The 14,667-nt window shown below is 49.1% G+C and overlaps 1 protein-coding gene across 2 annotated transcripts in view; it reads left to right on the top strand.

Moving 5' to 3' along the window:
- The window catches only part of GNAO1 (G protein subunit alpha o1), a 145,898-nt gene that overhangs the window by 72,085 nt on the left and 59,146 nt on the right, over positions 1 to 14,667 (top strand). For both annotated transcript variants that reach the window (XM_069456662.1, XM_069456661.1), the window contains exon 3: positions 2,775 to 2,916. In XM_069456662.1, coding sequence (XP_069312763.1) covers positions 2,775 to 2,916 — 142 coding nt within the window. The remainder of the gene's footprint in view (positions 1 to 2,774; positions 2,917 to 14,667) is intronic.

The raw sequence follows: 14,667 nt of genomic DNA on the forward strand, positions 1-14,667 counted from the left end.
ACTATTGTAGTGTACGTTTTACTTTCATGTATGTTACAAACATCATAATACATTTTTCAGCCTTTTTCCTCTTTGATTTGGATAGTTTCTATTGCTGTGTCTTCAAGTTCACTAATCATCTGTGTGTCTAATCTGCTGTTAATCCTATCCAGTGAAATTTTCATTTTAGATAGTATATTTTCATGGCTAGATATTCCATTTTTTTTAACGTCTTCCATTTGTCTCTTTATTGTGTTTATGGTTGATGTTTTTAAATCCTTATTTGTAAATTTTCATCTGTGTCACTTCTGAGTCTGCTTCTACTGACTGATTTTTCTTCTAGTTATGAGTCACACTTTCCTGCTTCTTTGCACATTCAGGAATTTTTTTATTGGATACTGATATTATGAATATTATATTGTTGAATGTCTAGAGATTTTGTTGTCTCATTTAAAGACTTGGACTTTGTGAGGTAGTTAAGTTACTTGCAGGTTAGCTTGATTTTTTTTTTTTTTTTTTTTTTTTAAGCTTGTTTCTAAGCTTTGTGAAGGCAGGTCTAAAGTAGCCTTTACTCTAGGGCTAGTTCAGCCCTTTTACTATGGCACGAGCCTTCTGGGGTCTCCACTGAGTGCCCCAGGCGTTCAGCAGGACTCTCCACTGTGGTTCTTTGGAACTTGAATATCCCCCAGCCTTTTTCTTTCTTTTTTTTTTTTTTTAATCCCCCAGCCTTGAATGGGCTCTGGGAGGTGTTCAGCTTATAAGCTCCCTGATACTTACTTTTTCTTTGGTAGTTCTTCCTTGCCCACATTGTGGAATCTTACCCTATCCAGCCATAGACTCAAGGGAACCCCTATGCTGAGGTCTGAAGCTCACTCTTTATGTAGTTTTCTCCTCTCTGGTACTCTGCCCTTTGGATTCCAGCAGCCTCAGCCTACCTGAACTCTTTATCCCTTCAGCTCCATGAAATGGCTGTGTTCTGTTTGCTTTCTCGCTCCCTGCACCATGGTCTGGTGAACACCTCCAGGCGAAATCCCAGGCAATCCAGAACTCACCTCCTTGGTCTCACCTTTCTCAGGGATCACAGTCCTGCACTGCCTATCTATCTTCCAATGTCTGAGAACACTTGTTGCCTGTATTTTGTCCAGTTTTCTCGATGTTTACAGTGGGAGCTGGCTAGCCAACTCCCTTGGAGATCTCTCACATCATGCACCAGTGGTCTGTACTGGTTATATATTCCCTCAAGAGACTTTTATATAAATGAACTTAGGGCTAATAAAAATCAACAAAAAGCTGATAGGGTCATTTGCATCTGCTTCTTAGAGAAGCTCACGATGAAGACCCACAACCCAGTACCACGTCAGATTCTGCAACAGGAATTGTGAGTGTCTATCAACTGATGACTGGATAAATAAACTGTGGTATATCCATTCAGAATATTATTCAGTAATAAAAAGGAATGCGCTGCTGACCCATGCTGCAACATAGATGAAGTTTGAAAACATTATGCTAAATGAAAGAAACCAGTCACAAAAAAATCATATACTGTATGATTACATTTATATGAAGTCTCTAGAATAGACAAATTGATAGAAACAGAGTGTAGATTAGTGGTTGCTTAGAGTTGGGGTGGGGGATGGGGAGTAACTGCTAATGGGTCCAGGGTTTCTTTGGGGGAGACAAAAATGTTCTAAAATTAGATTGTGGTAATGATCACCCAGCTTTGTGAATATGCTGAAAAACATTGAATTATATACTTTAAATGAGTAGATTGTATGGTATGTGAATTATATCTCCATAAAGCTGATTTTAAAACAGAAAAATTTTTAGCAGTTTTCTCCTGTATGAAGGTAGTGACGGAATGGGAAGGGGCTGTGGTCCGGTGGAAGGGAGGTCTCAGCTGTTATATTGGTGTATGTCCAGTTACAAGTGTTATTCGATCTTGGACTGACAATGTGACCACAGAAGAGTTTACACAGTTTATTGAGAGATGACTAATGTTGGATGTTAGTGTTAAAATTCATATGCTTTTTTTCGATTACTTCAGTTATAAGAGGATTCTTGTAGTTTTGGTGTGACCCCTGCCTCCTGTCCAGATCCTCGTCCACAGGAGCACATGTTGAGTGGCCACCAGGGAGTGTCACGTGGCCTCTGAGAACTGTGACGGCCCTTTTGTGTCCTCCACATCCCTGTTCAGATCCACTAGACCAGGGGTAGTTGTGGTTAAATCCCAGCCCAGGATGGGAGAGCAGACACACACCTTCTGTTGGCCTTTCTCTTGTCGAAGATGAAGGTGGTTATTTGTTCCTTTTAAGTGAGCCATCCTTCCTTCATTAAAAGCACTATGAGTTTTCCGTGAAAGAAAAATGTATTATTCATTTGCAGACTTCTTGTAGGGACCTTAAATAGTATACCTCTGCTTGTATACTTAAGTCAAGACCCTGAGCTTTGCTTAAAATACTAATAACTAATATGCATCGAGCACTTACTGTGTGCCCCTCATATTAGCAACACTTCATTGACTAGTATTTCTTTCACTATATATAGGGAATGTGAAAAGACTGCATTTCTCTTTTCCAGCATTCTGTTTTTCAGATTATTTTTCAGTAATTCAGACAGATTTTTCCTGCAGATTTTGTGGCATTAATGCAGCAACTCAGTAATTCAGCATCCCAGTGGGACCTAGCCCTCAGCCAGCTCAGCCAGGGGGTTGGCCCCGGGACTTCACGTGCCCAGTCCTACTTGTGCTGACTGAAGACAGTGCACTCATCAGGTGTGGTGTGTGTGGTTTTCTCTAGGATCATCCATGAAGATGGCTTCTCTGGAGAAGACGTGAAACAGTACAAGCCTGTTGTCTACAGCAACACCATCCAGTCCCTGGCAGCCATTGTCCGGGCCATGGACACTTTGGGCATCGAATACGGTGACAAGGAGAGAAAGGTAGGCCCCTGAGCCCATGCGCACAGCGAAAAGAGGGCCTGTCTCTGTTAACATACTGCCTCCTCTTTGCAATGCCAGCTGCCTTAAAGGAACAAGAAGAGACTGTGCTATATACACGATATATGGTGGCGTAGTTGCCAACCTAAGCCGTTGTACCCATCCACCTGGCAAACCTCCACAGCAAAGTCACCAAGAAAGGCAATAGCCACAGAATGCCAGGGTTTATTTTGCTGCTGAGAAAGTGTTGGTGACTGTTCCAAATTGGGGCTGCCGCAACACTTAACTTGAACAGAAAAAAAAAATTATTAAACAAAACAGGCCTTACCCACCCACCCTCTCTCCTTCTTAGAAGAACTTTCCTTGCTTGTTGGGGTGGGCAGCAGCCACTGGAGTTGACTGTCTTTCATCCTTTCCACCAAGGCATGTGTTTTCGGCCTCTCCTGGGTAAGTCTAAGGACCTAAGGGGCTCTCCCTCCTGTGGGAAGTCGATGTCCTAGAACAGGGACTGTTTTTCTCAGTTGAGTTTCCAGGAGTCTGATAAGTAGTGAATGGAATAAATACTATACAAAAGCTTCTTATTTGCAAACATTTGCATGAACTGTAAGACTGAACTATATACAGCTCCACTGGCAACGCTAAACAAAAGGAGGGAGGGAGATGAGAAAACAGCCTCAGAATTTTATCCAGAAGCAGCTCTTTGTTCCCTGTTGGGATCCTGAATCCCTGTGATCCTCTCTCTGGGACCTGGCCGTGGAGAAGGGGAGCAGGTAGAGTCTCCCAGCATTGGAGCCCGGGATAGAGAGCATGAGTCTCTGATTGCTGTGTGATTCGATTGTACTTTATACACATATCCCGTCTTTGTTAATCATTTCCCTCACAGAGGAAAACTATCCTGGTCGTCTCTGGGTTTGATAAACCATCTGTGACAGATTGCTTTAAATGTAAAATTTAATATTTTATGCACAAAATCCTAATTGCATGGGGCAGAGTCACCCTGGCTCAGGCATTGGCTCCTGCAGGTACTGGGGAATTCGGTGACAGCCTGGGGTGGGGAAGTCGGGCACTGCCAGGGGTCCTGGGCCCATCTGTTGCTCCTCCTGGAGGCCAAATCAGTAAGCTGGTTCTACTGGGGAAGCACCTGTCTCCCAGGAGGCTGACTTTGGATTCGGTCATAGAGCCAGGGCCTATGGAAAGAGGAGAGGGGAACAAAGGTGCCTTAGTTTTCTCCCGTCTTGCTTTTGTTAAGCATTCACTGTAGGCTTACGATGTCCCAGGCCATGTGCCAGGTGCTGGGATACAGGACTGAGTACAGCGGAAAATGGTGTCCGGACACACCAGACACTCAGAAAACACCTACTCAGATCATCAGAATTAGCCCAGATGTGCACAGTGCTTCATTCATCTTAACAATAATAGCAACAGTGGGAATAAACGTAGCTACCTCTCGCTGAGCATGTACTCGCTGCCAGGCATTGTGCTAAATAAGCATTTTACGTGGATTAACTCATTTTAATTAATTTAGGCATTAAAGCCCAGAGCAGGTTATGCCTGGTCTGATCTTCAAGCATGGCACAAGCCAAACGCCTTTGGTCTCTTTGTCTCCCTTTGGCCAAGGAAGGAGCAGAGTGCCTGAATCTCAGGTAACGAGATGGCAGACACAGTGCAAAAGGCACACCTGCTACACACATACGGCACACGAGATCTTCCAGGAGCATGTGTGTTCACGACCGTGCCTCCCTCCCAACCAACTCTTCCTTCCCAAAAATCTCCCATCCTGGTATAATCCAGAAAAGTCAGTGTGACCTTGAAATGCTTTTCTCCTTCTCTTTTGGAAAATATTCATTGTTCCTGTGGTATTCCCCCCCCCCCCATCTTATTATCTATAATAGAGAGATGATTGCTTGGGAATTGCTAGGACTATATAATATGTTAAGGACTGTACTGCAGGTCCCTAGGAAACAGGGGCCCTTCTCCAGCTGTTTCTCTCCCAGGGGATTTCTCGGTCTAGTCAGCCCTCAGGTAGGAGAGAGGGGAGGAGGAAGGGGAGACGGGGAGCAAGTGGGGACTCCTTAGCGGGTCCATTGGACACAGCAGAGTCCAAGCCAGTCCTGTTATGGCAGGTGGCACCATGGCAGGCACCTGGCCCATCACAGGGCAGCACAGGCTTATCAGGCATGATCTTCCTGGCTGACAGAGGTCCCCCAGGCACTCGGGCACCCCCTCCCTCCCAGTGTTCTTATACCTGTGAGAAGCAGGAAAGGAAAGTGGACCCAAGACTCAGGCCAGAGCAAGTGGGCAGCTGGAGAAGGTGTTTCCTGGGAGCAGGCTGGCGTGGATTTGCAGGCTGCGGGGCTGGGCACAGGAGAGTGGCAGTCGACTCTCCCCTCCTGATGGGTGGACATGTGAAGCCTGAAAGGGCTACAGTACCTGCTGGTGTGGGGAGGCTGGGAGCCAAGGTCCTTCCCTTTCCTTGTTCTGTGGGAGCTTCCTGTCTAGAGGTGCAGGCTGCAAACAGTCAACAAATAGGTGACTGCCTGGCCCCAGGTAATGGTGAGGGCTGTGAAGAAATAAAACAGAGAGAGGCTGATTTGGAGGAGGGTGGGAGAGCTACTTCAAAGTGTGTAGCCATGGGAGGATGAGGGGACAGAAAGTTCCAAACAAGCACCAACACCCTGAGGGAGGAATAGGCCTGGCCTATGGAATAAGGTAAAGCTCTGTTCGGCCTGAGCTCCTGTAGGTGGTCCATTGCCGATGCCCAGACGCCCTGACCCCAGGGCCGGGTCTCCAAATTATTTCCTCTCTCAGGTCCCCAGAGGCTGCCCACCTAGGGGATCTGCCATTCAGATGTTGGGGTATTTCGGTCTCTAAAGAAAAGACTTTCCTCCCTCTCTTGCCTTCCCCACCTCGGTCACCCTCCCCACCCACCAGGGGGTGTCTGGAGGAGGACAGCCCCCCACCCAGTCCCTGCTTTGGCCAGCAAGCTTTGCACTGTCCATGCAGAAAAGCACCTAAAAGCTTCCTTGCCATACCTCAGTCTCAGCCACCAGAACATGTAGGTGTCCCTGGCTTCTCCCTCGGCCTCTCTGTGTTGCGGTCTCACTTGAGGCCATGTCATTGTGCCTCAGCCGAAGCCTGAGAGAGCCTCCATGCAGGACAAACAGGCAGAGACCCCCTTATATCAGTCTGTGGCTTCCATACCCCATGCCCCTGCCTCACCAGCCTATACAGCCCTCCCCAAAGACACCACGCACTCTCACACCCTCGGGCCTTTGCTCAGGCCATGCTGTCTGCCTCTAGGGCCTTCTCTTCTCCTCTTTCCCATGCAGTGAGGACCAGCTAAGCGCCATCTCGTCCATGAAGCTTCCCTTCCCCTTCCCAACAGCTCAGTGCTTCTCACTGAATCCCCTCATGCACTGGTATGAAGATTGTTTATGCCTCTTTCCCTAGAGCATGGGCCTTGTACTTTCAGGTGGTCAGAGCCCATTTGAGCAGCTAATGAAAGCTGTGAGCCTTCCCTCCAGAACAAGCTACACACACAAGCTACACACGAACACCTCTAGGAAATTCTGCATGCAATTTCAGGGGGCTCTGGACCCCTGAAAGCCCATCATTGGACCCTAGGCTAAGAGCCCTTCTCGGGAAAAAAAACAACCCAAACCATGCTTTCCTCTAAACTCCACAACAGTCAATACAGAAGAGGACTTCTGTGACCAAATGTGGGACTTTTCCCGATACACCAAGCAGCAGACACCAGCTGGGTGTCCTCTAACTCAATTCTGACACTACCTTGAGATAGCGTCACATCCCCCACAAGGTGAGGGCTCAGTCCTCAGGATGGGCCACCACACTCCCCCACATCAGTCACAAGTCTGAGACTCCAAAGCTTCTGATTTACAGCTTCAAGTTGGGGTTCCTATGACCCTCTCCTTCTTTGGGTTTGATTAATTTGCTAGGGCAGCTCACAGAACTCAGGGAAGTGCTTACTTACATTTACTGATTTATTATAATAGATATTACAAAGGATGCAGATTAAGAGATGCGTAGGGCGAGGTATGGGCGAGGGTTGCAGAGCTTCCACACCCTCCCCGGGTGCACCACCCTCCAGGAGCCTCTTCGTGTGCAGCTATCCAGAAGCTTCCTATCCCAATCCTTGGGTTTTTATGGAGGCTTCATGACATGGGCATGGTTGACAACAGCATAGAAATGTGACTGGAAAAAAAGCTCATGATCTAACCCCAGCAAGGCCTGTCTGTTCAGATTCCTCCTGGCCTCTCTGTGCAGCCTTCCTCCCTCTAGGATATGGGGCAGGACCCTCTCTGGAATGAAGGTCTTTTGACCAACAATCAGAATTAGAGTCCTGTGAAAGGACAGGAGAAGGTCAGAGAGAGAGATTCTATTAATATCTCCTGAGGCCTAAAAGTGCCCCAACATTATAACAAGGACTATGGGAGTTATGAAAGTCCATAGCAACTGTGGATAGAAACCAATACATATAGCACAACACCACAAACCCCTTCATAGTTTGAGGTCTTCTGACTAAGACCTGTGTCATTTGTCTTTGGGTCTCTTATCACCTTAGCAACCAGCACAAGTGCTCAGTGCTGAGCACTTAGTAGGTCTTCAGAACCCATCCCTTTAATGGAATGTCTTGTCTTGTCTTGTCTTTTCTTTTCTTTTCTTTTCTTTTCTTTTCCTGAGATAGAGTCTTGTGCTTTTGCCTGGGCTAGAGTGCAGTGGCATCATCATAGCTTATTGCAACCTCAAAGCGGTTGGAAAGGGACCTGGTGGTTAATAGGCTTTTGGGGCAAAAGGATGAGGTCCAAGAAACTGAGACTCTAGTGTTACCAGCCTGGATGGGTAGGAACAAGGTGAAACCTCAGGCAGAAAGTCAGGGCCAAATGTGGTTAAGTCTGCTTTCAGACCTGAGGGTTTCTAGGTGCTAGCAGTCAGCAAATAGACAGATTCAGAGAACTGAAGCTCCAGGAATCACTGGCTGTGGATAATAGCGGCTTTCAATTGTTATGTTCCAGGGCCTGTTTTAAACATTTTACATTATTATTTAATCCTAACAACTACCTGTGCAGTGACTTCTATTGTTATCCCTTTTTATAAGTGAAAAAAAAAAATGAGGCATAGAGGCTGAGTGACTTGCCCAGGGTGAGGCAGTATAAAATATATAGGTATATAATGCAGATGTGTAACCGTAATAAAACTGTAATCTGTGTGGTTCAGGCCCAGAGCAGAGTCCCGTTTAAAGGGGCATGGTACAATCAGGCAAAACAAATTAAAGAATCCCACACTTATCCTAAATCTCTCTAAGAATATGAAAAGGGGCTCAAAAGACAACTCCCCTCCTTTTCTCACACATCCTTTTCCAGAGACCCTCTCCTCCAGCCCAGCCTGCAGGGCCTGCCCACTCTTGCCCCCTCTCCCCTTCTCTATCTCCCACCATTCATTCTGCTGCTCCCTCTCCCTCCCTCCCCCCCTTTCTCCACCCCTTCCTCACTTTCTCTCTTTCCCCCCTTTATCTCTCCCCTTTTCTCCAGCTGCTTCTCTCTCCCTCCTTTTCTCTCTCTCCCCTCCTCCCGCCTTCTCAATCCCCTTTTCTCCCCTTCCCTCTCCTTGTCCCTCCTTCCTTCACCAGCTCATTATTATGTAAATTGTCTTAACCTTTGGAGCTAAGTTTTTCTGATCCTCCTTCCTCTACCCTTAGCCCAGAGCCTGCATCTGCATCACAAAAGCAGACCAACTTGTCTAGAAGAACTGACCTAAGCTCTGCCATTGGCAGAAAAGATTGGGGAAACTGGACAATTGCAGGATTAGAAGGCTCACTTTGACTAGTGGGCATGGGGAAAGCCTTTGAACAATCCCACGTTAATAAATTTTATCTCACACACATGTGTATATATAAACATATGTAAACTTAAGTGTATATGCATGTCTGTCCTTGCATATTTAAAATATATTGTAAACTAATGGACCAGTAGCAAAGTAATGCCTTGAACTTGCGTGTGGCTTTATTCAGTAGGAAATACTCTCATTTTCATATTTTCACTATTCGTGTGTATGCTCGTCTCTCAATTACAAACTCCTTGAGGACAGCATATAGATCCATTGTTCATCTATCAGTAGCACAATGCCCAAAGCAAGAAATATTGGATATGGGAAAAAATCCCAGCTCCACCACTGGCCATATGGCCCTAGGTAAATTATTTAACCTCTCCAAGCTTTAGTGGTTTCAGGTGTAAAATAGTCATGATCCTTATATCTTCCTCATTCATCTGCTGTAATGTGCATAGGATCATGCCTGACAAAGAGAAAGTTCTTTGCACATGTTAGCTATTCTCATTATTTAAGATTATTATTATTCTTGATAAAGGATTGATGAATTGTCCTTACAGCAATCTGGTGAGGAATGGACAAGGTTTTATCTGCATTTTTCAGGTTAGAAATGGAGGCACGAAGCACTTAATCGGCCCTTCTGGGTCACTGACCTAAGCAGGAGGGAAGATCGGTGCTGGCTGGAATTGCTGCCCTGTGCTTTTCTGTTCCACCAAGGGGCTTCACTGGAACTGTCCCCCCTGGAGATAATGGCAGCTCTTTGGGGAGGCAGAATCAAATTTCACACTTAGTTTCCAGAATGTCATTGGATCTCCTCTGGTAAAAGAAATCTTGACATTTAAGTCACACAGTGGAACTCAAACACTATCTTTTTTTTTTTAATCATGGAAATATTGTGGTGCCATCTCCACAGCTCAGTGCTGTTCACCTTGTAGTTTGCATGAATCCTGAAACAGACAAAAACAAGGTTGCTATCTGGCCTGTGTCTGCCTTAGTTCCCTGGGGCCTGGAGATACTTCAGTGGCGGTTGTCAGATCTGATAGGGGCTGAAAGAGGTGACAGATGAAGGCCTCACACTCCCACAGCCCAAACCTGAGGCCAGGAAGAAGTAACCGTGCCTGCTGCCACTGGGTACTGAGGCTCCTCCCCTGTACCAGCCCCAGAGTCTGGCCCTGCTCTGTCTGGCCCTTTTCCTGCCCAGATTAATAGAGCTTGAAACTCCTCCATTCATGACATCTAATTCTGCTGCTCCATTTTGCAGATGGGGCAAAATTGGTGCCATCTGGCCCAAACAGGGAAGAAAGTGACTCAAGGGAATATGTGGCAGACCCAGGACTAGAACTTTCAGTTTCCTGAATCACTGTTCTGTTCTCTTTCCGTCCCACCAGGCTACCTCCTATACCCAGCCAACTCGGGGCCTCATGTTCTTTCATTCAGTCACTCAGCCAGTTAATCATTCCATAGATAACTTATTACCTAATCAGTTACTACTTACAAATACTTCCTGGGAAACAGTGCACCCGATGGCAGGGATGGGTACAAAGATGCAAAGATCAAGGGGGCCCCAGTCTTGTATGGAGAGGACGACCCTAAGATGAAAGGATCTCCTTGGTTTCCAAGGCTTCTCCCAGCTCTGACATTCCAGCCTCCAGTACCCAACTCGGCTCCTGGAGTCTGAGGCTGGATTGGGCCCCAGGCTCCTGGTTTGGGGTGGGAGTCGGGGGTTAGATTGTCTGAGCCCTGCCACGAGGAGCCCCAGACCTGGCTGCTGGTACCTTGGCCCCGGGTGGCAGCACTACGGCTCCTCCTGGCCTTCCTCTAAAAGGAAGAGCCAACTCAAAGGAGCAACAGTTTTCCATATGGGAAAGGAAGAGGAGGGACTACAGTCTCGGGCTTCTGAGATGATTCTCAGTCACCTTTCCTCCTCAGAGTCTTGTGTTTCCTCAGATGAAAACAGTTCCTCCCTCCTCTGAACCCTTGTTGTTTTAGAGACCCCCTCCCAGCTGCCCCCCACCCCCTGGTACTCTGCTTCATGGTTGTCGTACCTCTGTGGCCAGTTTTGTTCATCTGCCTGTTCCCCACAGCCTCAGCCCAGTGCCTAGCAGGGGTCAGTGAGTCCAGGGATATGCCCTGAACAGATGTGTCCAGGGAAGAAAGAATGAAAGATACAGATTACACTTCTCCGTGCTTCCTTGATCCCTCGACAGCCAGAGCAAGGGTGACCTGTGCTCACCCGTGCGTTCCTCCATTCGTGCATTCGCCTGGTGGTGGGTGAGACCCAGTCTCTGCCCTCAAAGGGGCACAAGCAGGGGGCAGACATTCAGCCTCACTGTTCCCCAGCACTGGGGCTCATTGGCCACTGTGGAGGCCCCGGTCAGCACCTGGCCCCCATCTGGTCTTGCCTTACTTCCATCCCACGGCCTGTGGAGTGGGGTGGGAGTGTTCAAGTCCAGGCCGCCATCAATATCTACATGTTCGTTGCCTGTAGAAAGGGACATGGAATTTTAAAAAGAAAGAAAAGTAAAAGGAAATTTAAATACAAGACTTCAGCAAACAGTAAATGGAAACCGCAAGTGGCATGCCTCGCACTTGGGCATGGTCTCTCTGTCCCTCTCTCTTTCACTCATTTACACTCCCCTCCCTTTTCCTCATAAGCCCTAATTACTCTGCTCTGATGGTGGAAAAATGTTCCCACTATGCAAATGAATACTCCCCAGCATCAGGACTCAGGTGGGTCCCAAGTGTCTAGGAGCCCCCTGCCATTACTGCCCTTGCCTTCTCCCACCCCAGTGTCCCCTACCTGGCCGCTCCACAGGGAGAACTGAGAGCCTCTCCTTTGGAGAGGGGACATTGTAGGTGCATCCCTTTGGGCTCATAGTAGTCATGTCAAGGTGGCAAACAAGCTGCCAAGCAGACCTCACAGTGCTGGAAGTCGTAGAGAACAGCTGAGCGGAGCCTGCCTGGCCAGCGCCACGTGCCATGACTCCTGGAACATTGAAACGTGAAGAGCTCCCAAGACAAGGTCACAAAATTGTGGTACATTTTAAATGCATATACTTAACAAATTCATACTTTGGGCCCACCATAAATGCAATGGAATATAATTGTGCTCCCTAAAAAATAATTACAGGATTTATAAAAACATTAACTCACAATGCAGTACTGGCCATGGAGTCCTGTCATGGGACACAGGTCAGAGTTCTGTGATGAGCACTGTGGCCTTTCACCCCGGCGGTCTCTCTATGACTATGTCTAGTGCCTGGCACCCAGGAGGTGCCCAGGCCCCATATTTGAGCCTTTTGTGAATGTGCAGTCCCCTCCTGGCCACCAGATACACCATGGAGAAGCCCGAGGGACAAGTAAGGTAGATTTTAGTTCACTGATGGGGTTCCAGGGACTGAGAAAGGGGTTAGGTTTATTGAGGCAGCATTTGGGGAAGGCTGTGAGTCGCAGGCTGGGTGGGGACAGCCAAGGTGGTATCTGTGTCCCTTGCCTGCTCGGCAGCCCTGCTGTGTGTGGGGGGGGAGGGGGCAGTTCATATGCCACATGTGTCGGGTGGGGGCAGCTTCCCTGGGAAAGGTGCACACGCGTCCATCTGCTTCTGCTTTCCTCAGCTCCATCTACTTCTGTACCTGCCAGGCAACCAGCAGTGGCCTCTCCTCACTGCTAGGGACCCCTCTGGATAAGTCAGGACACTTTGGTGGCAAGTAATAGAAGACACGATCAAACTGGCAAACTGGCTCATAAAACAACACGAAACACAAAACAGTCAGCTGGCCCAGTGATTAGGAAGTCCAGAGGCACAACTGTAAGTGAGGCTTGACTCAGCAGCTCAGGTGAGGCCCCTGTCTTCCCTCTGCCTCTCCACGTGGTCCCACTGTGTGGTCTTCACCCTCAGACTCCACAGAATCGCTCCCCCACCCTGCAGGAAAATGGCTGCAGCAGTTAAGTCATCACTCGGGACCTTGTGTACATCCTGGGGGGTGAGTCACAGAGCACAGGTGCAGCAGGGTGGCTCTCCCTGAGCAGCCACTCGGGCCCTGCAAGTCTCTCTTGTCGCCCCTCCCTGAACCCATCACCATGACCAAGGGGGCTGAGGGGCTCCTGACACGAGAGTGAATTCCCCAGTGGGAAACCAGGAACTCAGGAAATGGATTCAGAAGAAATGGATGCTGGGGAGGCCACCAGCCGTCCGCAAATCCCCTTGGCCTTGGCCCTGCCAGCTGTGCGGGCCTATGGAAGAGATGACTCAGGCCTTAGTGGTGGAGGGCCGGCCAGGCTGAATCTAGCGCAGAAGGATCATGGGATAACTGAGCTTGGCCTGGAGCCAGTGCTGCTATTCCCATGATGGCCTCTCCCCCAGGACCCCAGGTGGAAAGGCACATGGACACACAGCCCCCAGCCCACCACTCACCTGGCGAGCTCACTGTTCCACTGGGGCTGCGGCAGGGCTGAGGGAAGAGTGGGAGATGAAAAGGGGAGGTGGGCCCATGGCAGGCGAGGCCTCCAGGAGGAGAGTCGGGTCTGGCCCAGCCTGCCTGAGCCAGCAGGAAGCTCCAGAGGGCTGCCCAGCAGGCGAGGCAGTGTGTGGGGCAGGCCAGGCCCTAGAGTCAGAGACACGACTTTGAATCCTGGCCCTACCATCCACCAGCCAGTGACTTACAGCTAGTCACTTGCTCACCAAACTTCAGGTTCCTCATCTGCAAAATGGAGATGATACACACTCACAGGGTTGTTACGGCTAAAAGAAATGGTGCCTGTTTAGAGCTAAGCAAAGTACGTGGTACCCAGTAAGTGCTCAGCAAGCAGCTCTTACTGGCAGCCTCCTCTTAGCCATGCCCCGCTGCCTATGCAGTGGAGGGTCAGGACCGCAAGCCTGGGTGTGACAGTTGTTTCAAAACCGGGGTGAGGGGTCAGTGTCAAGGCCTCTGAGCTACTGCAGGTAGAAGAGGTGGCGTCATCCCCTCCCGAAATGACCTGTTGATTCTGACTGCAGGCTGGGGGGCTGTGCGCCTCAGTGCCTGCTCGCTGTGCAGGAGTGGAGTGAGGAGGGCTGCTTCTGAATGAGGGCCCAGCAAGGCCTGAGAGAGAAACCAAAGAAATAGAGACGAGGAGAGAGCAGGAGAGCTCGCAGAAAGAAAGGAGGGGAGCGGCAGACAAGGCTGTGTGACCTGGGAAACTCTGGAGACAGTGCTGCATGTACAGGCAGGGTCACCCCGCCGGTGTCCCAGTGTCCTGCAATGGCAGCTGCTCTGTTCCTTTTTATTAGGGCTGCCTGTGGCTCTGGGAATGTCGTTCCCCAGCCCCTCCAGCTGCAAGCGTCTTCTCCCTATGCTGGACACCCACAGCGTATGGCTCTCTCTTCCATTCCTATGCTCGTTTATTCATTTGAGAAACACGTATGTGGCCTTCTCTGCTCCAGCATTGTGGGGAGCACTGGATGCACTGTGGCGAGCAGAGGGGTGCTGCCGCCTGGAGCTCAGCAGGGGAGCAGGCAAACAGCCCTCAGCAGTGCCAGAGAGGCTGGCCTGGCTGGAGATGGGACACCTGACAGGACAGGAGGGACAGGGAACAGCATGTGCAAAGGCTGTGAGGTGGGGAGTCCCAGTAGAATGTAGGGTCTGAAAGAAGGTTCATGTGGCTGGAACCCGAGGTCAGGGGGACAGTGGCAAGAGATGGGGTGGGAAAAGGAGATGGAGCTAGCCCTGTGAGAAGAGCTTCAGACCATGAAGGGGATCTTGGCTTTGTTCCCAGCTCAGCAGGAAGTCACCAAAGGTTTTAGGCCAGGCCAAGACATGGCTTGCCTTAGGAGAGGCTTGCACTGACTGTGTGGAGAATGAAGGGACGGGCAGCAAGAGGGACAGCAGGGAGAGGAGCTACGAGGCTCCTGCAGGTGTCCAGGGCAGTCCA

This window comes from Eulemur rufifrons, chromosome 23 (genome assembly GCF_041146395.1).
Source record: "Eulemur rufifrons isolate Redbay chromosome 23, OSU_ERuf_1, whole genome shotgun sequence".
Taxonomy (NCBI): Eukaryota; Metazoa; Chordata; class Mammalia; order Primates; family Lemuridae; genus Eulemur; species Eulemur rufifrons.